This window comes from Coturnix japonica, chromosome 5, assembly GCF_001577835.2.
Source record: "Coturnix japonica isolate 7356 chromosome 5, Coturnix japonica 2.1, whole genome shotgun sequence".
Taxonomy (NCBI): Eukaryota; Metazoa; Chordata; class Aves; order Galliformes; family Phasianidae; genus Coturnix; species Coturnix japonica.
The window spans coordinates 34,839,900-34,862,614 of record NC_029520.1 but is presented as its reverse complement, the minus strand read 5'-3'; the positions used below and the strand labels follow the sequence as shown (position 1 = coordinate 34,862,614).

Here is a 22,715-nt window from a genome sequence, read left to right as displayed (position 1 = left end):
CATTTGCCCAGCTTGGCCAGCCTGTCTTAGAACAGCTGGCTGCTGCTGCATTCAACTTTAGTCAGGACTCCACCCAGTTGTGGAGTGGATTTCCTGAACCCTGGAGAAATTCATCACCTCTACCCTATTTCTATGTTAGTTACAATAGTGCAGAACTTTGAATCTTCTACTGCTGGCATCGTTCAAAGCAAGTAAATAGCCAAGAGAAGAGCAAGGCAAGATCACGTGCTGCAGTGTTGGGACTTAAGGAAATATTTGTTCTTCCTGAGCAGAGTTGTTGGGAATGATATTTACAGAGAAGTTCAGTACAAGGAATTATGCCAAGCTGATGAAGACCCCCACTAGTTGTTGTGTTTCAGCCTATCACTGGTAAAGTCAGCAATCTTGGGCTTGCTCTGTCCCTTATAAAATCTTGAACTGTATGCTCCTATTATCTGATATTTCCCCTCTTTATGTACAGAAGTCTAACACCGGCAGCTGCATTTTTCTGAAGATCTTTCATTTAAAATAGTTCCATTCTCAGGCTACCCAAGCCTTGCCCTGCTTTAATGTCAAAGAATCTAATTAAAGCTAGAGAGGACTTCTAAGATCATCAAGATCAAGTACAACCGTTGACCTTGATGCTGCCATTGAGAGCAGCTCTCTGAAAAGTTATCATAGGAATGACAGTTTAAGAATCTGTATTTACTGTAATTCAGTTGTTCCCAAAAGCAGAAAGATTTTCTGTCTACCATCTGTACCAATTCACTTTGGGTCCTCACAGTTGTGCTAATATATTTTCTAGCTTTGAATGCTGTCATCTGTAATGTGAAGGTTCTATTCAGCAAATGCTGCTTCCAGGGACATCTGCTTCATCCCATGGCTTAGAAATACTATTTATGTGACTTCTGTTTCAAATTTTTACACTCTGTTAGCAGCAGGTTTCTTCATGGTTCACAGGCAGCCAACAGTGTCAATACAAGCAATGGAAAGGACCCAATCTGACATTTGGAAAGAAAGAAGGGTCTGTTGTATCAGCTATTCAAAAGCTATCTTTCTACTTGTAATCTGAGTACATTTAATCAAAACTATGGAGCCTCAAGAGATCATTTCATGAGCCTATGTTTCCAAGTGGAGTTACATGTTAAACCATTTCTCCCAGTCACTGCAGCCCTTTAATGTGGGCCCCAGTTTTCCAGCTAAAGCTTAAACAAGGAGTCTGCTTTGGACGCAGTCCATCTTAAAGTCAACCCAACAACTTTTGCATGTTGAGAGACTGCAAAAACAGGAGAGACCAGAACCTGAAACCACAAGTCCGAATTGTCTGGCTGTTTCATTACTCTTTTCCTTTATGTTTTAAGGAGAGAAGCATCCAAGCTATTAGACTGTATCTGAATTAATCAGTAATGTTCACCTTTAGCATCTCACTCTATTTGTAGAACTGTTTTCAACTACTTATTCTTTTCCTCCTCTTCTGGAAGCCACGTGTGCTGGCTAGGATAGAAATGATAACGCGTGCACAGGGATAGAGAGGTCAAAGAGACAAAGTTGATTCTAGTTTCTCTTTACAGTTCAGTCTCCAGAGGAATTCTACAAAGAACTTGAAAAAGATGTTTACAAAGATGTTAAACAAAAGCCAGGTGGTGCAAGAGCAGACAGAGAAATAAAGGTCCAACCTATTGAGAAACCTGGAAAAAAAGAAATGAAACACAAGAGCTTTAACAATAGAATGGGATTAGTTTCAGTGAATCTTGTGGAAATAATACATAGCCATGAGTTTTTCTGTGAGGAGAGGTCAGGAAAGCAGCCAACGAGAATTAGGGGTGAAAGTGAGCAGTAAATCAAAGATGACCTTTCATAGAAATGAAGCAGCCAAGAAACCAAAATTAGATTAGTTGTTACAGAGAGGGATATCTACCACATCGTAACCTAAGGATACGGTAGTCTCAAACTGGAAAAGTACGATTCTGGGTGCCACAATGCAAGAACTCTAATGAACTGAAGAAAATACAGTAAATTCAAGACAATTAAGGATTTGGCAGGTGGAACTACTATCTGAGGTTAACAAAACCTCAACAAGTCTAAACAACATTAGGAAACTCTAAGAAGTAGAAGGATCTTCAAAAGATGGAAAGTATTTGCAAGGGAAAGTGTTGAGGGTGGTTCAGGATAGAGGAATGAGGTACAACAAGATGAAATAAAGTAAGAATTCAGATTGCACATCAGGAGAAACTTTCTAAATAATAAGGTTATTTAGATTAATATATAGTGTTCTATAACACAGCGGGGTTTCTGCCACTTGATTTACTAGAAAGAAGTCTACAGATAGTGTTTGAGAACACTGCAGAAAATAAAAAGGGACTGTAAAGAACAGGCTAGAGAATGCAAGACATACTTCTTATCTCTAGATTCATTTGAGGCAGAGGCTTGTCTCTATCCACTCCAGTGAATCTCTGGTCTACCCCTGACAACAACAGTTGGGTTAGACTGAGACACATTAGCTTTTAAATTCCTAGTTCTCAGTATGCTGGAAATACAGCTAGGCACTGGTGTTTTCCATGTAAGTGAAAAAATGTTACTTCAAGGTCCCATGAATGACAAGAATGGGTTCCGAGCCTCGTACTGGAGCCTGAAAGGCAACTTGGAAAGTATTTCCGGAGTGGCTCCTTGCAGCCTTCAATACTTGGATTAGCCTTCTAAAATTCTGAAGGAATCTTTTGCTTTTTTCCCCCCTTCTGTGCATTTTTGGTGCTGAACTTTTTCCGGTTTTCCCACACTCCTGCCTGTCACAGAGCAGAAACCACAAAAATGCAGCAAAGTAAAGTCTGTCCAAGGAGCTGCAATTCCATCTCACAAGGATAAACATTTCTTCTGCCAAGAAGTGAGCACAGCACACCGGCATCTTCAAATACACATCTCTGCTGCCCGACAGAGAAACCCACTGACACAGCCTGTCACCTGTACTAACATGAGCCATCCAACATAAAAGAATTCAGATATCAAACTCACCGGCATATACCTGCCAGACCCGATGTTTGCATCTGCATTTCCTGAGTTGACAAAGTCTACTGACATCTTGTTTTCTTTTTAGATAGTTTTGGGGATTCGCTTAATATGCTGGTTGTTAAGATAGCAAGAGCACAAGCAGGAAATACAAAAGCTTCCCACACGCTGACAGTGCCCCAGCATCTTTATGAAGTGTCTTTTATCAGTAATCTTTTATTAAGCCTCTTCTCTTTAAACCAGGAAGCAAACAAAGAACCAGGAAACCTCACAGGAACCTGCTCTGAAAGCTTTACAACTCTTCTGGGTATAGAGCATAAGAGAGGAAGTTATGAATGCAATTTCTGCCCTTCAGGAATGAAACACGTCTGAGGAAAAACTTGCCAAAGGATGTAATTGATAGAACTGCATTAGACCAAGAGAAGATAAACAGAGAGAGCTAAGGGAGCTAACAAGAAATGTAAAGGATAAGAAAAATGGAAAACAGAAGCCTTGCTCACATTCTTTCCTAGTACACAGAATACAACAAGAAATGGAAAGGAAGGAAGCTTAAAATCAGTAAACAACATTTCATGGTGTGTTATTTTGTTTTTAAAGATAATACACAACAAATTACAAACCTTAGAATGGCAAACACTGTAACTAGAAGCTTAATAAAAGTTAAGGAAGGATGAGCATTTCTACAGATAATGAGGAAAACAATCACTACATTAGACACAAACATGTTAAATGAAATATATAGTTCTGCCTAATGGCATGAGTCAATCATCATACATTAACCTTATGGGGAAACTTGGATCAAGGCCAGATTAGCCTGTTAAGGATACTGGTGGTTTTACGTTATTTTTTTTGGCAGCCTCTTCTGACCCGCCAGACTTTAACCCTCATCAAAGATTCAACAAGGAGTAAGTGACTCAGGTGCCTAAACACTGCTGACAAGTCATTTGCAACACCTGCACAGGACTGGCACATACAACACAAAATCTACAGAGAACCTGCCTATCTGGAACAGCAGTTGGAGGTTATACAGAATAGGCCTAGGCAATTAAAATGGCACTAGCAACTTGCATTTAGGTAACTGACTCCCAACCTGGACAAGACACTTCTCTGATTCAACATGGTAGTTCCTACTTCCTTGTTTGTATGATATTACAGTCCAGCTTACCTTGCCACTGTGAAAGATTAAAATGCACAATAATGCACATTTACTTCAGTTCACAGAGGTCAAGCTATTCTGAGATTTGTCTTGAACAGCCTGAAATACTTATGTCTGAGTCATATGTAGACAGGTTCTTCTCCTGTATTCCTTCTGAGTGGAACCAGAGCCAAATTCCTGTTATAGATGGAAAGAGATAAAACTTACTTGGAAATCCTCTGGGCTGCAGTTTTTCTGACCACTGTCTGTCTGTGGTTTGCTGGAGGCTTTGGAATCAGCTGAGAAGGTGTACACTGGGATGGCATCACTTTGTGCAAACTGGTTGCCTTCTGGACACTAGAAGTGGCACTTGATGTCTTGTGGGCACCAGAGCCAGGTGACATAGGTACATGGCTGGTGCTGGATTGCGAGTAGCTGGTAAAGAGAGCCTGGTAAAAGCAAAACAAAATCATAGTAATTGGTCATATTCTCCCTGAATACAGCTGATAGCTGAGAGCGACATTTTGTTAAGGGAGAATCTCTGCTCAGAGAAGGCAAAATGTCAAAGTTTTAGGAGCAGTTACAAGCACAGGGAGAACAGTTGTCAATGAAGTAGTTTTGAGAGCTGAGCTGTAGCATCTAGGAAGGCAGAGAAGCTTATTACTACCACAAAACGACACTGTTCTGTAGGAAAAAAGAAACCAAGAGGTCACATCCCCAATCTAATCATGCAATGAGCTCCTATAAACAAATAGAGTTCTTTGCTTTAACTGACTTTCTGCCTTTACGCTGGTAAGCTGTTCTTTGTCTGCCAGCTGGGATTAAGACAAAGTTCTAGGGAGGAGAAAAAAAATGGCTAGGAGGAAGATGTAAAGATATCAGTTCTTCACCCCAACCCTGCAGGTGCTTCAAGCAATTGGAAAGCTCTAAGGTACATTCTCTGAAAAAGGAAACTTAAGGTCAGCAACTAAAAAAATGGAAATCCCCAGGAATACCAAGGAACTGAGGATATTTCTATTCCTAAAGCAAGTGGGAGAGTAAGAGTGTTGAAGATTTGACATAGAGAACAAAGGAATCTGCATTTTGTGAGCAATAGACTGGCATAGCAGGGAATGGGAAATGAAACCCTACAAGAGCTCTGCAAACTGCTCAGCTGTTTTTAGAAAGAAGTAACTTGCTGGGGTTTCTGCCTTTACTTTCCTTGAAGTTTCTTAGTTTCCCAGGGCAAAGAGGCAATAGCGTGGCCACGTAGCTCGGCAGCTAGACGTCAGCAATAGGAGATGAAGGGGATGGCTGAGCAATTGCCTGTCACCTCAGCATGACCTTGGCAGCAGTGCACTTCACTACATTTGTCCATAGTTCCTTCTCTGGTGAAAAACACACAAAGCCACAGAGAGTGGGCTCCAGAGAAAACCACAGTCTGAGGGCTGGCTGAGTCTCAGCGCACAGACAGGAAAAGCCCCTCTCCCCCGCAGTTCTCTGGTAAATGGCAAGGCAGTGGTGTGTGGGAAGGCGTTTCTGACAGGCTGAGCTCTAGGGAGAAAAGGAAGTGCAGGAGCCAAAACAGGCCTGTTTCCTAACGAAAGTTCACTGACAAGATCCTCTTGAGCTCTCAATCCTTAACCTCTCCCTCCCCTGAAGCTCTACCTTGATCACAGCTTTCAGCTTTACAAATAAGTAGCTGGTGTAAGTGCAGAAGTCTGGAAAATAGCAGTCACACCCCACACCCTCTTGATAAAACAAACCAAAATGAAACGTGGTTCAGTATGTTGCATCTTAAGAGTCTCCTGCATTACAGAGCTACGATAGAGACCCCCAAGTCACCGCACCCCCTTTCTTACTCAGGGATGCCACTTCGCTGTTCCTTGCTTGATATTTTATGCATGTTTTATGTCTGGGGGTTTGATATTTATTTTCTTGTTTTTAAAATCATTATGACCCCGGTGCCTGCAAAGCATACAGTCTTAACCCCTTCCCTATATTAACAATAAAGTGCAGGGAGGCCTGTGTCTCAAGAAAACAGCAAAAATGGATGCTCTAATGAAATCTGATCAGCAAAAGCCAGGCTGAGACCTGCTTATGGAAAGATCATGGATGTTTTCTTGGGGATAATGGAATTCCAAAATAGCCTTTGTCTCCATGCTGTGCTGAGATTCTGGCTGCCTTCCAGGCAAAGATGGAAGCTGACACAGCCCATGGCTTCTGGATTCAGCTACAAAGCACTCTGCCCTGCTGTGAACTCTGTGGGGTCAGAACAGGAAACCAGGAGAAGCTACTGTGCAAATAAAAATGGGCAGCTGATGAGAACAGAGCCTGACTGAACAAAAGAAAGATTGGGAAGATACTACAAAGATGCCCAAAAAGTGGGAGATATGCCTCAGCACTCAGGATCCTGAATGCTCAGAGCTTATGGAGAACAGAGGCCTTAAGAAACTCTGCCAGAAGCAGTCCTGAAGCAGGTAGCTTCAAAATGATGCAGAAAAGGACAGCATTTACCCTATCTTGCACACACACAAAGTGATTTTCCCCAAGCCACTGACAGAAGTACAATGAAAAGTGAGGCTGTGATCTCAGAGAAGATCCTGACTCTCAATCCCGTTTGCCTCATTTGATCACACCTTCCCTTGCATCCTCACCTACACATGTACACCACAGACAAAGTGTCTCCTTTTGTATTGGATAACATAACATTTACATCAGGGAATCTCAACAGGAACAGCTTGTCAGCAGTAACATTGCACACCTACGAATATAAGCCAGTAGCAACTGAATTAGGGCTGCTCATGACTGAAAGCAGGGAGGTACTGCAGTACTGTGAAGAAAAACAGATATATTAATGAACTTCAAAAACAGAAAGAATGTTCCTGGCACTTACCATCCCTGTATCTAACACCCATCCCTAGCACACAGTAACGGAACAAATGTTGCAAGCAAAAACATGCTCATTCTGCAACCAGAGGAGCTAATGAAGCTCATTTCCTGTGAATCTGTCTTGGGGTTGAATCTTACAGTTTCTAATATAAAGCATGTGCCAAATGATGCTTTCATTCATAGGTCTGAGGCATTCTTGTGTGGATTTTCTGCTGCATAATTAGGAGCGGCCCAAAGCTGCAGCTTTGCCTTAATGAGAACAGTAGCTGAGTACCCATCTCAGATTCATAGCACTTTACTTTCATGACATTTGTATAAAATATAGCTTTGAGATTTTTATACCATGGTAATTTGGTTTAAATTGAATCAGCAAGTCTGAAAGCAATGAGAATCTCAGCAGTATACGAGAACTGACAAACGTATACACGCATGTACTGCACAAAGATCTGTGTAGCTATGCAGACAGTTCCTAATCATTAATGCTGGAAACTGAGACGTTCAGAAGGAATAAATTATAACGAGGATTTAGTTAAAACATAAAACCAACTAACAAACGAACAAAACCAAAATCCCAACCATCAAGTAAACTGTCGGGAATTCAGAAGAGAGTAAGATATGTTAAAAGGAAAGATGTTTGCTGAACTTGGTGCGATAAAACTTCTGAGAACTACTATCTTCAAATGATCAAAAGGCGAGACTTATTTATAGGATGAAATTAGCCCAACGTTCTATTGCATAAAATCTACTTACATTTCTGATTGAAAATGTGATCATAACTGACCACACAACTCATCAACATGTCTTGTTTATGCCTTGTTTAAGATGACTCTTTTTATATATAAGCAGGATGATTCGTAAATATGACTGAACTTTCCTTATTTTAATTTAGCTTTTTTTCCCCATGTGAAATATTAGGCATAAAAATGTGAACTCAGTAGATGCTAGGCTAAGCAGACTGAACATAGCCACACAGAGAAGGAGGAACCTCCCTAACAGCTAATGGCATCTTTCCAGTACAGGAAACAATTAGAGAATAAACAATGATGGTATATTAAGTGCCTTGCCAACTGCAACAGAGATACTAACATTTTGGTCATAATATGTCACATGAGGTCTCCTTTAAACATTAAGAATACTGCTGTAAACCTGGTTTTCTTGTCCTTTGGTTTAACTTCATAATTCTCGTTCCTTGTTTTTATTGATATCAGATTTAAGCTTCTTGTCTCCATTTTCCAACTCCATCCCTTCTATTTTTTTTTTTTCCTCTGGCTTTGTATTGTCTCTGCTCCTGCTCCCTGCCACTGCAGAGCTTTATCCATTTCTTTGTCAGAATGCCATTCAGTCAGTGTGGTGCTTTTCTTTTTACCCAGAGAATAAAACACCTATTCTGCCATTGAAGACCTATTTCTACCACACTGCAGAGTGAGAATTAACTTCCACATACAAGTGGGAGTTTTTTTTTCCTCCTTCTACACAGTATTTTCTGCCCTGAAAGTTGCAAAATGCTTGGAGGAGAAATCATCATTCTGAAGTGTCTGGAAAACACTCAACCAAGAATGGGTGCTACCACAAAGAAATACACAAAAAGCTCTCATGATCAGATGCATCCACAGCATGGCAGTGGGGAGTATTCCTATTACGCAAACAATTGGCCAAGAACTTCTATGCTTTCCAACACAACCAGCTCATCTCCAACATATCGAACTCATTAACGCACAAGCAGAAGCATTTGCCTGCATTATTAATCATGACGCTTCTGTCATTTGTTCACATGCTATCCATTTACATACAACTAAACTAGCTTATTTGTCACAAACAGAAGGAAAAACGGGCAACTAATCATGTTGTATGGTCATGTCATACCCAAGGCGCCTTGATAAATATGCTTCAGCTACTAACAAATGGCTGGCCTGCCTTCCAACAGGAACCTGAACAGTCACATTAAATGTATGGCTTGGACAGGTCCCACACATGTTTTCCATGACAGTCTTGCAAGTAAAAGACCTTCCCCTATCAGGGACACACTTGTTTTGTTAATGGAGGTAAACTTTCACAGCTGCAAATCATTACATAGAGGTGGTCAGTGTAAATCAGAGAAACCGGCCGCAAATGGTGGAGCTTATTTTCTAGAAATCATCCAATAGCTGCCTGACAGCAGACAAGGCTAAAACAATGGTCACCCAAGCTCCAGAGCAGCCCTTTAATTTTAATTAAGATAATTCAGGAAGATGTCAGGATCCACTAAAAAGGGTGAATCCAAAATTGTGCAGCCCACAGACCCGTACCCTATGTTTATCCATTCTTGGAAAGGAGTGAGATTAAGTACTTGTTTTCCTCTTTATCATTCCTTCCCCTCATAGCCAGCCTCTGATAGTGGCACTGAGTCTCCAAATAGACCTTCCTACCCCTTTTTATCACTTGTAGCACTTTAAACATTAGGAGAAGCAGTGGCAATTTCTAAATACACATAGAATTTGGGGGGATCCTGTCCAACATATTTCCTCAGATCACAGTACCAACTGCTGATTGTGCCCAGACTAACCAGTTAGTGCTGTGACTGAAAAACACAATCCTTCCTACCCTGCTGGGGGCTTCCTGTAAAAGGTCCAATTGATTCTAAACTCTGAACACTCCCAATTACGGTATCTTGTAGAATACTAATAAGCTTTCTCCATTCCAACATCCACGCCAAGCTGCACAGGAAGAGGGAGTGACAAAGAACATGATAGTATATCAGAAAAAGGCATTATGGGAAAAGTATGAGAAAAGATGACAACAAACAAGGAGATGCAAAGAGCAGCACTGAATTTAAGGGTCTTAAGCTATGCAGAGCTCAGAATAAGAGGCTTACCTTATAGCTTTCCCTGTATCTGCAGTTGCCCCTCTGATTAAGAAAACTAGAAATGCCTTTCATACTCTGTTGACATGATTTTACTACAAGACTGGTCAACACCACCCTTACAAGGATGCTTTATCATGAAAGCAGAGATAAGGCTATGAGAATAGAAGGGAGAGGGGAGCTGACAAACTTGAATTAGCAAACAAAACAAAGCACAGGGCAGGGCCTCACTACATGAGAAGGCATACTGCAGAGAGTGCACTGAGAGTTAGGCAAGCTTAGGTGACACTAAGCAGAAAACGCATTGAAACTGTGCTTCTGACAGGCAGCAGACAAAAGTGGGATGGACACCAAGGAAGGAGATATAAGGTAGGGAGTGTGCAAGTAACAGAAAAGAAAGGGCAGCTCCTGGATTGTCAAATCAAAGAACTGAAGTCTAAGAAGGAAGAGATCGATAAACAGCAAACTAGAGAGGAAGGTCAGGTAAAATGAAGATGCAAGTAGTACAGTGACTGGGAGGGGCATCAGAGGTTCCATGTAACTGTGACTGGAAGGGAAGGTCTGGCTGACTCTATGCAAAGTTTATTCTGAGGGGAAGTGTCCAAAAGACAATTGTGCTATTAAGATATGGTTTTCACTACCAACAGTCCCCATGTTCAGCAAATCCCTTTCTTCATTAATGGCAATTTCAGAGCAGCCTGAGCCCTGTGGCATAGCAATGGCCTCAATACTGCAACTCTGAACCTGCTTGGCTTAGAGAGAGAAGGGAGGGAGAGCAGCAAGGGGGATCTTGTGGGGGTGAGGGGAGGTTTAACAAAGAATCACTTTAACAGAAACTCCTGAGTAATGGCACTGCCCGAGGCCAAAAATAACATCAGCTCAATGTCAGCAATTAGAAGAGGGCTCAGCCAGGCCCCATGACCAGCTCTGGCCTCCTCACAAGCACAAGCCTGTTTATAGTCCTTTCCCAAGCTCATGAGCAGCCACTGCTTCCCACCAAGAGCCCCTTGGATGTGGATGAAAGGAAGACCTCCTGCTTCTGCTCAGAGGGGCAGCAAGAAGTCTGTAGGTGGGGAAATTTGGGGACAGAAACCACGTGCCTGTGTAAGGGCTTTGAGAGAAGGAGTGTAAGGAGCAAAGGGTGAAGGAACTCTCCTTCAAGATGCTGTCAGAAAAGGATGGGGGCAATTTGCCTAGAAGACATTCTCAAAGACTGACCAGTGACTCATATGCTTCATAGGAGGGAGAGTGGGTGTTCAGACCTCCACGTTAGCTCCGTTCGTGGTTTTGTTGGAGTCCAGTCCTACCAGACTGTCCAGCAAATTTCTCCCTTCCAATTGAGCAGTCTCTTTTGACTGGAGATTTGTTCACCCAAACACTTCTTTTAGCAAGGAATATTTTCAGACACCATCTGGAGTTGGAAAAAAACAAAACACACCTCCCTCTCCATAATAACAAAAAAGGGTAATAATGAGTGCAGCAGTGAGCTAATTGTAATCGTGGAAGATTCCCCAGACAGGACGGAAAAGCTGTTCCAGTCACAGTGGCCCATCCTTAGCATTTAGGAATCACCCAGAGCATCAATAATATAAATCTATTTTTGTATTTCCTCTAGCTTTTGGACATTCAGCCCATTTTTTTCTTCTTGCAATTGTAACAGAGGAGTCATATGTCTATCAGGCATCTCAGTGCAAAACAGTGAAAGGAAATATTAAATATCATGATAATAAAATGAATAGGAGACTTTGAGAAGATTTTCAGGGTTGCAGAAAAACGTTGCACCTGGCATCAGGGTCAGTGGCCATGCCTGCTACACACTGTAACATCTTAAGGAAATTAGTGTGTTTATTTATTTAGATTCTCCTAAATTTTTAAGTATTCCAGCATGCTACTTTCTCAGTAGCTACATCTTAGAAGGTAACCAGAAGGGGAAGAATTCAGTCAAGATAAAGCCCTGATCTGCTTCACACAGAACATACATTGTTGCCAAATACAATTTCAAGACCCCAGATTTGGAAACATTAAAATAGGAGTGACCCAGCTTGAAATACTACCCATGGGCAACACAAGTAACAGCAGAACTGTGCAATTCAGTAACAAGATTAAGTGACAAAGAGCTGCGGAGACTATAGACAATTTTAAGGCTGTCTGAGGCAATGTAAGGTAATGCTTTGAACTTATACAGAAAAGAAAGCAAGAGCATGCCAACAGCCAAATGGAGGAGGATGCCAATGTGGTGGAAAAGGACAGAAGGAACTGCAGCATCAAAATTTTATTAAAATCATTGCAGCTAATATTAGTTCTAGTGTTGTAACACACTGGAAGCTGCGCCATGTGTACTGGTTTGAGGTTATTCCTACTTAGCTGAGACTTGGTCAGCACTGTTAGGTCTGAGACAGGAGCTTTCTTAGTTACCTGGTGTCGGGCTTGGCTTTGCTCCAGTAGCTGTCGTGACTGAAGTTTTTGCTGCTGAAGTTGCTGCACGGCTAAATTCAGCTGATAGTTGGGGTGTGCCAGTGGGCTCCGCGTCACTTTGCTGTAGACACTATTCTCCATCTCCCCCTCCCAGGCAAAACGATCGCTCTCTGGAGCCCTGAGAAGAGAAAAATCATCACCTTTCTGCTTATTTGTCAATATGGACTCTTGCTTACAAGGCACTGTTGCTTCCTAAGAGCTCCCTAACACTTAGCTGCAAATTTGTTTTAAGTTGCTCCAACAAGCACGATACCTGCTACAGGAGCCATGTGTCAATTGCTGCCTTGTTGTCAATTGCTGAGGATTTATATCATTAACAAGATAAGTATTTATTTGCATTTGTAGATATTGTCAGTACACTAACACAAGGCTCACACCAAGTACACACATGCTGCAGTGGGGGTAGAATAAAGGCATGCAAAATACTACCCACAGAGAGAACAAATGACTAGTAGGATGAGATTGCAACTGTGGCATACACTGACTCCACACAATTACAATCCAAAAGATGTAAGGGAACTGAAGATGGGTTCACTTCTTTCATCATGTAAGTAATGCAATACTTACCCAGAAAAAAGGCCTCTGGCAAAGAGGCAATTCTTACAACCCAGGCTTACATGGTGGAAGTTCAGCTGTGGTCTGCAACTTGATAAGTACTGACAGAAACTCACCAGCTTGCTTTGAAGTTTGTAAGCTGTGGTGAGAAGGCAGTACCAGCGCACTTATGCAGAAGGCTGAGGGGCTTTGCAGAGAACAGGTGGCAGACTGACAGGGCCACAAGTTGTCCTGAAGAGGCTACGATGGCCCAGCAACTTACACACTCTGTGATCATAAGAGAGGATGCCATACAGCCCACTGTATCCTGACACTGCCTAATAAAACCTTCAAGCCCCAATGCCTGAGCTTCCCAGGCTTTGGCTGATCTCTGTCATGTTTCTCTCAGCCACTCTTTTCAAATGTTTCCTTTTGGTTCCCAGGGCAAACTTTCCTTGTGTTTCCCATGTATGCTATAACTAGCAGGGATGTAGAAGATACTCGTTGTCTTTTACATATAATGCCATAATTTAGAATGTAGGTTACAATTTTGGCAAAAGTGCCAACTGTAGTTTCATAATATTGTCAAAAAAGTACTCTAATGGATATCTGTCCATACCCAGTTCCTCAGCAACACAGAACTAAGACAGTCTAGTGGAAAAGAAGTTCAGCTGCTGGTATTTCCACCCCTGCTTCCTCCACTGCTACCATTTTTTCTCTTCTGGGCCATTGGCAGTAGGTAGACTTCCCTAGACTTCTCTGTTCAAGAGATCCTTCCTCACTTTGTTGTTTCCATCATACCTCAGCAGTGCAATACTGGATGAGTTACTCTTGCTCCCTGCTACCTTCTGCTACATCTCAACAAGATTCACAGTCTTTCAGTTCTTTTTCTATCACCAGCACTTGGAAAACTGTAATGCTTTAGAGAGTACTCAGGCCTTGAAAGACAAGCTGTGGAGGTTTGAATCTGACTCTGAGGATAGATCTCTTGGGAGATTAGCTCCCCTCTTCTGAACCTGCCATTCTTCTTCCGTCCTCTTTTTATGGAGCAGGAATCATCTCTCTTTATTGGTTTATAAAAGAACAGTTCTCTAACATCATCCAATATCTGAAAATGTTATTATAAAATTAAAATAAATATTTTCTTAGTTTTGTCAGCTTTCCTCGGTTTCCTCTCCTACAGCGCCTAATTTTTTCCTCTTTTCCTTGCCTTCTGAGACTCCTAGATACACTTTTTACTTGTGGTCCTGTAAAAGAATCTCAGATACTTTCCCCTTTCTGTTTCCGTCCTCAAACAAGATGAGTACAGGGTAACCTCCACAGCAGTATGTTCAGGATGCATGTATTCTTTTATCCTCTCCTTGGTCAGTAATGGGGCCACTGTTCTCTGTTACTGAGGTTCTGTTTGCAACAGTTCAGCTACAGATCCATAGGCACTGCACTGCTGGTCTCCCAGCACTGTCCCCTACTGGGCACGGGATGCCACAAAAGCCAGAACAAAAACTTTGAAACAATCCCCAGCTGCCTTCTCTCCAATCTTACAGCCTTACCAACTGGGTTAACAGCAGGTTGTTGCCATCTGGACTCAACTCTCACCCCAAGAATAAAAACTGCTCTTTTCACCGTGTAGATACTGACTCCCTCATCAATCCAGATGTTAAAGATCCCTGGACTTTTCCCTTGTGTGAAGAAGCAGCTGCAGTGTCTGTTATTCTTCCAGTAAAGTCAGGGGAAAGCACTTGGATGAAATGCACAAAGGGCTGTGCTGAGCTGGGGATGTGCCCTTTGGGAGATAGCTGGGGGTTACTGCAGATCAGCCCTTGAAACAAACACCAACTGCAGAAGACACAAAGGTGAGCATTCAGGAGCTCCTTGGAAGACACATGAGGGCTCTGTAAGCAGTTTGATTAATTACTTGTCAGTACTACTAAGAGATCATGATCTTCAGTACCCCTGTTTTGAAATAATGTCTTGTCAGTTTCCTTTGAGTAACATTTTCGCACCAGTAATCCCTCATTTGAAAAAAAGTTCCTGAAGAAAGTAAGCCAGCATGATTCCATGGGGATATCTCTTGTGGATCTAATAACTAGTTAAAAGCACATGAAACAAGAGACAGAGTAAAAGGACAATTTCCACATGAATCTGTACTACGGTCTCTGCTGTTCAAAGCACTTACTTAGAAACAATCCAGGAAAAGAGTGAATTTTCTTTTTTAAAAAAGAAAAGTTTGCAGCTGAAAAACTGAAATTCACTGAGAAATGCAAAATAAACATTGCATCACCAAAGAAGACTATCAAAGGTACTGAACAACATATATTGAGGAATGACTACACAAATAAGGGCTCTTCATTGTGTAAAAAGAGACCATGGAAAGGAAGTAGGAAAAATATATTTAAATTCATGAGGTTCAGGGAGAAGAGAAATGGAGAACAACTACTTCTCATACTGTAATATGATGGAAAAAAATACGAAGCCATCAGACGAGCAGGCTGAAACAAATAAAATGAGGCACTTTTTCTCTTCACACGTAATTAAACTGTGGATGCCTTCTTACTACAGGAAGCGAGGAATACCAAAATTTTACAGGGTTCAAAAGTAATTATACAAACTAATATAAGCAAGAGCCACTAGAACTGCGTTTATACAAAGATAACACCTCCTGGCCAGGAAATCACTGAGTCCAAGAGAATACTAGGGAATTACCATCATCACATAACATCACCTAATGCTCTTCCACCATTGTTTTCCATAGGCTGCTGCCTGAGCAGGACACTGAGCCATGTAGTCCTTTTGGTCTGAGATAATGCAACTAGTTTTGTTTATGCATCAAAGGTCTTGAAACAAAATCTGCTGCAGGTAACAGTCTGAAGTTAAGAGAACTCAGTCAAGCTCCACTAATCATTCTATAAACTAGTATCTGTTCCAATTCCTCTTGTATCACACCTCAGAACCTGCAATCCATAAATTCAATCCTTTGATCATAAATAATGCCTAGGAAACAAAAGATGGAGTGATTCACTCTCAAACATGAAAGTCAAGATGAAATGAAAGAGATAAAATTGATATAAATGAAAATTCCACTGAAGCTGGACCTGCTGATAGGCAATCTGGCTTTGTGCCACAGACATGATACACAGTGACTGCAGTTCGTAGTACAGTGAGAGCCACTAACAGAACAGCAGAACTTCAGTATCATTTCCTTGATCCGCATTTCTTCTGTTTTGAGATACCTAGCAAAGGATTAACTGTTATGGGAAGACAAACTCTGAAGTCTGGTGGTCCTGTCTTTAAAAACGCACTGAGACTGATGCCTTGATCCAGTGTTTGCTCACTTGAATGGACCATCAAAAACATTAATTTGTTCTCTAACTTGTTTTAGTCTTCGGGGGTTTTTTCCCCCCTGTTTTAACCAATACGTGATCTATAGCCTGAAATAACTTTTTAAGGATGTAACATTACCCAGGTAAGTTTAGATTAAACTGCCCAGGAGGACACTCTTGAAACTATGCTATAAAATCTTTAGAAAGAACTCAGTTAGAAAAGCCAAACCAATCCCACAAAACTGGCTAACATCTTCTTGCACTGCAGATGGCTGTATGCAAATCTCTACAGTTCCAATACACGTATTCCTTCTCATCACACGATGCAGCACAACAATGCTCACTTTTGTTTCTACTGGAAGTACTGTTGCTTGTTGGAACAGATTTCACTCTCATGGCCTGCAAAACCCTTATGGATTGAACATGCTTGTCAGCTTCCACAGGTCTTTCTTCTTCATAGACAGAAATCAATATAAATTCATAACTTAAAGGATTAAGTATTTGATAAGAGAAAACGTGCACATTTGCAAGTCTTTAGATTACTTTCATAGAGGGGAAGGTTATCAGCACTTTAGAAAGTCCCTGTATAACATATTACCAGGTTGCTGATATTACATCTAAAGTCAAGCTTCCTTTAGTACAGGAGAATTGGCTTGAAGTCTGAGACTCAATATGCTGCTGCCAGCAATACGCTCCAGCTCTGTTTGCCATGTTCAGAGGAATGCATCATGGTGCAGTTCCTATTCTCAGCCTCTTCTTGTCAGATGACTTAACAAAACAAGATAACACCTTTGTGCCCTTCCTGAAATTAGCTTTTCTGCTTAAGGAATTCAGCAACAGATTCAGCACATTAATAAAGGCTGTAAAAAAATCTGTAGAGGATCTCACAGCTTAATAAATACTACAGAGTTCACATGGTAGAAAAACTCTACAAAAACAACCTGGCTGAAGGAAAAGCTTCTGGATGCGGTTGGACTTGATGATCTTCAAGGTCTTTTCCAACCTGGGCAATTCTATGATTCTATGATCTCCAGAGGTCCCTTCCAATATCTGCAATTCTGTGACTTGCTTTCACATACAGATACATACATGGATGTATATACATGCAAATGGGAAACAGAAATTCCCACCTGTGCCACCAGAGATTGAGTTCCATTCTGTCAGCCACGCTGGTTGTGAGCAATCTTCTCACTGCTTGCTCAGGATTATTTATGGATTGCTTAGTCTAGAGACCTGGCCAGGACTCAGACCTTTACTATGTACAGGAAATCACAGCCTTGGCATTATAGCCCATCCTTTGTAAGCAAGATTTTGTCCTTCCAGCAGCTCTTAGGGCTACTCGGTATTTTTGGCAAGAAACCCACTGTGTTCCTTTCTTTGAACTGCAATTTTTATAAGGCCTGAGCCAGAATTCCCTCTTCCTTTGCCCTGACAGTGTAAGACTCTCCACTGCAAACCTCTTGCCTCACAAAAGATACAAGTTTGCTTTCCAGAGAAATTTCAATATAATTGAAATACTCTCTCTGCTGTTATGATCATAACCCAGCCTAAAAGTGCTAGAATACAATGCACTAACCTTCAGGTTTGATGGTCCTAATTCTCTTTCCTGCTTTGGTTCTCCATGAGGATGTTATTCAAAAATCATTAACTCTCTTCTGATGTAAGCAACGCTTTCATAATCAATTACCTTCACCTGTGCTAGAAGCTAATGCAGATGTACTGCAGCTCTACATGCTAATAAAAAACTAAATGCTAATACATTTGTTCACCAACAACAGGGGAAAAAAAAGAGAAAGGGAAAAAAAGCTTTGATAAATGTAGCTGCTGTAAGAAAGGAATGTGGTGATTAGCTTCTACAGAAAAGGAGGATGCTGACTTCTGTCCCCACATCAAATGGATTAATAGGGAATGCCAAGGAATGGAGCTATCATCAAGACCACTGAAAGCCAGCCAGAGAATCTTGTAGTTATTCAGTTACTATCTAACATACAGGAAGTCCTTACTGAAAGAACAGCTTCATTTATGCTTTCATACATATTTACACATTTCATGCTTTCATCTGAATTTCAGCTGAAGCCTTCTTCCAATGGCACAGCTGAGCACTTGCTTGATACTGACTCGTGTGTAGCAGGCAACAACACTAATCCATGCAGTATGCTGGTGTTTCCCATACATCACTTAGTAAGCAGGAATTCTGAAACATTTGAAAAGTGCCTACATCTCACTGAAAGGTAATGCAAGCTATACTCAAATTGCTTGTGCAAATGGAGCTTCAGCAATCCTGAAAAAATAATGCTTTATGTTTAACTCTTAGTTTGTAAGAAGCAATAGGATGACAGCAAGAGTTGTTATAGCTGGAGGTCTACAAAACTGAGTAAAGAATTCTCCTTTCAGACTAGGTAACAAGCTAACAATAATGTTTTATATCCCTTTCTATAAAGGCTGGAGCTAAGGAGGGGCCAGGGCCCACTCTGGCAAGAAGGGAACTTAGAGCATTCATAAATCAGAGCTCCCACCTTGCCAAGGAATGTAAGACAATCTCAGGCAGTAGTTTCTTGCCTACAGGGCATTCAGGTGGTATGACAGGTCCAGGAAGCTTTCAGTACAAAGTCCTGGTGGGCACCAGCTGCTAGAAAAGTAGTTGGCCTAGTAACTAATGACTCCATCTAGCGTGGCAGCTCCCAGCATCCTGCTGACTTATGCACAGCCACTCAGAAAAACACTGAACATTTTCTTTGGCATGCTATGTGTTTCTTCCATCCCTAACAATAGGCCCTAGATTGGGGCTGGCTATGGAGCAATGATAAACACAGTGGGACAAAGCCCAGGACGCTGGGGGCCTGGCTGAGGCGCAGGGCAGTCGGGCCTCTCACAGTGCTGCTCGCCTCAAGGCCTTTCTTTGTCTCTTCTCCCTCCTTCCCTCCCCTCAGATTCAAAAGCAGTAAATTAAAAATTAAGAAACAGAACATCAAGCTTTTCAGAATGGTTTGCTCCTGTCCTCTGCTGTTATCAGGAGTCTCTAGGAAAGAGCCGCTTTGGTACAGCTTAGTCAGCAAGAACTTCTATTTTAACACTGCCTGTAGATCTGACTGCTGGAACACACAGACCCCCTACAACACAAAGCAGCCATACTGCAGAAGTAAAGAAAGGCATCTTTCCAAAAAATATCAGCAGGGAGAACAAAGCAGAACTTCCCTGGCAAAGGTACAGCCAGAGGAGCAGGAGGCCTGTGTAAAAGGAAGATGCCATCACCTAGTCTGCCATCTGCTTTCAGGCTCTGCAAGGGAAGCCATGGAAAAGCTTTCAAAGTTATTAAGCAACCTTTCAAGGCTGCATCGGCACAGTAAAGGTAGAACGGTATTTTGGGTTCAAATCCAGTTCAAAGTGACACATACAATCTCCCACAGTGAAGGTGTTACAGAGATGTCGGAAAGCTTCCGTCCCAGAGCACCAATCAAACCTTCTCTTAGTGATGAGGCACAGATGCAGGGAACTCGTAGTAGATTCAGCCTTAGCTCTTCTGCTCCCCACTTTCTCAGCAGCCTCACCTGCCTCTACCTACAGAGCAGGTAAGAAAGCTGTCAGTATCTGCATGCCTCAAGACAGCAGATGTACAAGATGCATGCCAAAAGTTGGTTTAGGGGAAGAACAGGAGAGGTTCTGTGGAATTAGCAACAATTTCCAGATTCTTTCACAGGTTAACTCTAAGAGCTAACAGAAGCACAATTTAAACAACCCAGAACATTTTTATGCCTATAATTTTTAGCAAGTGACAGGAGTCCCCCTCTGCTTTTCCCACAGTTCCTCCTTTAAAATGAGAGTTGTTATTGTTACAAGAATTTCATTTAAAAACAAAGATGCATGCAAAAGCATCCAACTTGTTTCCTTGTAATGCACATATCCCAGGGATTTGGTGTCATACCATCAGCTGCACAACACAGGCAGGTATACATTCAGTGTCTAGAACTTTCCCTAACACCCCCCACTAAATTTAGGTTCTCTGCATATTCTTCTCCTTATTTCAGGTCTAAACCTTCACTACAAGACCTATACCTTCTTCGAGCTTAGTCAGCCTCACCAGACTTTAGTCTTTCAGACCTTTGTTTGTATATTGCTTTTCTATACACTTTCTGTACGTTTATCAGTATTTGGTGCTAGAAGGGTGCTCAAATCTGAATGCATTCTGGATGCACATGCACAATAGCTATAGTGGAAAAGTACCTTGTCTGCCTGCTCCTTTGTTATATTCTAATAAATTCTATCCAAGTTCCTGGGCTCTCTCCCTTTCTTATATATACTGCTGCATAATATAATATACTTTATTTCCTGCTCCCTGGCATCTATAAACTATTCCTGCTTTTTCCCTGACACTGAGTTTCAGAATAAAGATAGATTTTCTTATAAGAAAGACAATGTAGTGGCTGCTAAATTCTGCTGCAGATTAGGAATTAAGTGCATTTTAGGCCTTAACTCTTCATATACAGGCAATACCATGATTTAGCAGGCTGGAAATGAGATACATCAAACAGTTTTGTGGCAGTCTAGCAAAGGAAGAACAAGTTGAAGTAATGGAGTACTAATAAATCTCTGGAGGTAGGCCTAATCTACCTCAGCTATTCCAAGATTTAGCTGGCATATAAACCTCTTACTTACAGGAGCGCTAAACTTGCCAGTCTTCATAAACAAATTTAAGTATTTACTCTTCAATGGAGCCATTTTTTCTGTTGAGGCCTTCATAGCATCCTTGGCTGCAGTCTCTCAGATCTGGGAAATAATGGGCTGTTAAAAAACAGCGTCGTTTTCCGTCTCTTTACACACAGCAGCTTTTAAATTCACTATTAGAAAGACTAAATCAAGAAGAAAATTAACAGCCAGATGGCTGCAAAGTTCAGTACCACCATGCTGCTGTGGTTTATCAGGTCACTGGAGAAGCAGAAAAGGTAACTGAGCATATCTCCACCATGTGATACAGATTAACAAGTTCACCCAGCCTCAGTGAGTGCAAACAAAGGGGTGAACCATACAGAGTGAGAGGTGGTGGTGGTGGCCTCATGTTTCCTGCACATAATTCCATATTTCCAAATGCAAGCAAGCTAGCAAAAACATTTAATAACAAGATATTTATACAGGAAGATTAACGCAGAAGCCTGGTATCATTCTTCTGTCATGAGGAAGCCTTGGGAAAGATTACCTGTCTACATCTCTGACTTGCAATTGCCTGAACTGCCTTCTCCCACATCACAGCCCCCAAATTTTAAAGCACTAATTACATATGGAATTCGAACAGAAGAGATGGATTCTGAGTAATTTCCCCTCACCACTACTGTGCTCTGCTTCGTCTGGGATAAGTCATTCAGACTTGAGTAATAAGTTACCTAACTGCCACCTTACATTTGCCCTTTTATCCTATCCAGTGAATTCAGAGCACCAGGAATTTAGATGCATTGCCGTGCCACTTTCAGATGGGAAAAGTATTCCTCACTACAGAGGCTCCCCTATAAAATACTAACATGGATCGAGTGGACCAACACAAAATGTGACTTGTACGGACAGCACATAAGCCCATTGAAAATGAAAAGACTGAGGAGCTCTACTTATTCCTGATGATGTTTTTCTAGCGGATGGCAACAGTACCACAAGAGGATGAAAACACAATAAGCACCACTATCTGTCTAGAATATGCTTAGGCTGGGTCCGTAACTGAAGACATTATTCTGCCACTCTCCTGGAAACGCACACTCCCTACCACTCTCTAGAGGCGCAAGGGTTAAATCAGGACCAGTAGTTCAGCCCTGCACCCTGTAATGCCTTCTTTGAAAAGCCGCTCACAGTTTATAGGGAAAGAGTGAGAGTGCAGCTGCTCTACCAGCCAACATTTGGTTCCTATTACAGTGAATAAACGTCCCCCTCCCCCCCTTTTCTTCTTTTTCCCCTCTTTTATATTAAAAGTCCATCAAACACATTTTTTTCTCCTTAATATTTTTCCATTAAGTTTCCTCCTGCGTAGGCTTTCCCAGAGTGCTACGCTCCTCGCTAGATGTGCCCAAGCAGCAGCTGCAAGATCCCACTGGAATAACAGAATGGGGGATGAAGGGAGAAGCTCACGCCTCTCATTTAAGTCTCAAGAGACAAATGAAAACTTAGAATTGAGCTACACTGGTGAAATCTAGAGTGCTTGAGAAGAATAAACAAACAAAAAACTGACTATTGAGTTCGGTAGGATTAGGATTCAGATGTGAGAGAACACTCGAAGTGCTCTGCCCCTGCTCTAGACTATAAATACCCTGCAGAGCTAAATGACCCTGTCTCTGTCAGCCTCCCAAAAGATGCAGGACAGGACAGCATTACACCACAAGGCTTCAAGGGTTCCTCCAGGATTGTGCTGTCCAAGTTTCATATCTCTTGAGGCCCAAATGATTTTTGAGTTGTGTCATATGACTATGGAGTAGAGATGTCACAGTCTCCCAACTTCAGGTGATCTGTCATCTAAATTCTAAGCAGATAAAACTAAGCAACAGCATTTGCCTCCAAATTCTACAAAATTTGTTCTGAAGTTCAT

General features: G+C 41.6%; 1 protein-coding gene across 13 annotated transcripts in view; it reads right to left on the bottom strand.

Moving 5' to 3' along the window:
- Positions 1-22,715, bottom strand: part of TTLL5 (tubulin tyrosine ligase like 5) — a 106,898-nt gene that overhangs the window by 10,865 nt on the left and 73,318 nt on the right. For all 13 annotated transcript variants that reach the window (XM_015865139.2, XM_015865136.2, XM_015865146.2 and 10 more), the window contains 2 exons: positions 12,243-12,420; positions 4,346-4,566 (listed from right to left, as the gene is read on the bottom strand). In XM_015865139.2, the coding sequence (XP_015720625.1) occupies positions 4,346-4,566; positions 12,243-12,420 (399 nt within the window). The remainder of the gene's footprint in view (positions 1-4,345; positions 4,567-12,242; positions 12,421-22,715) is intronic.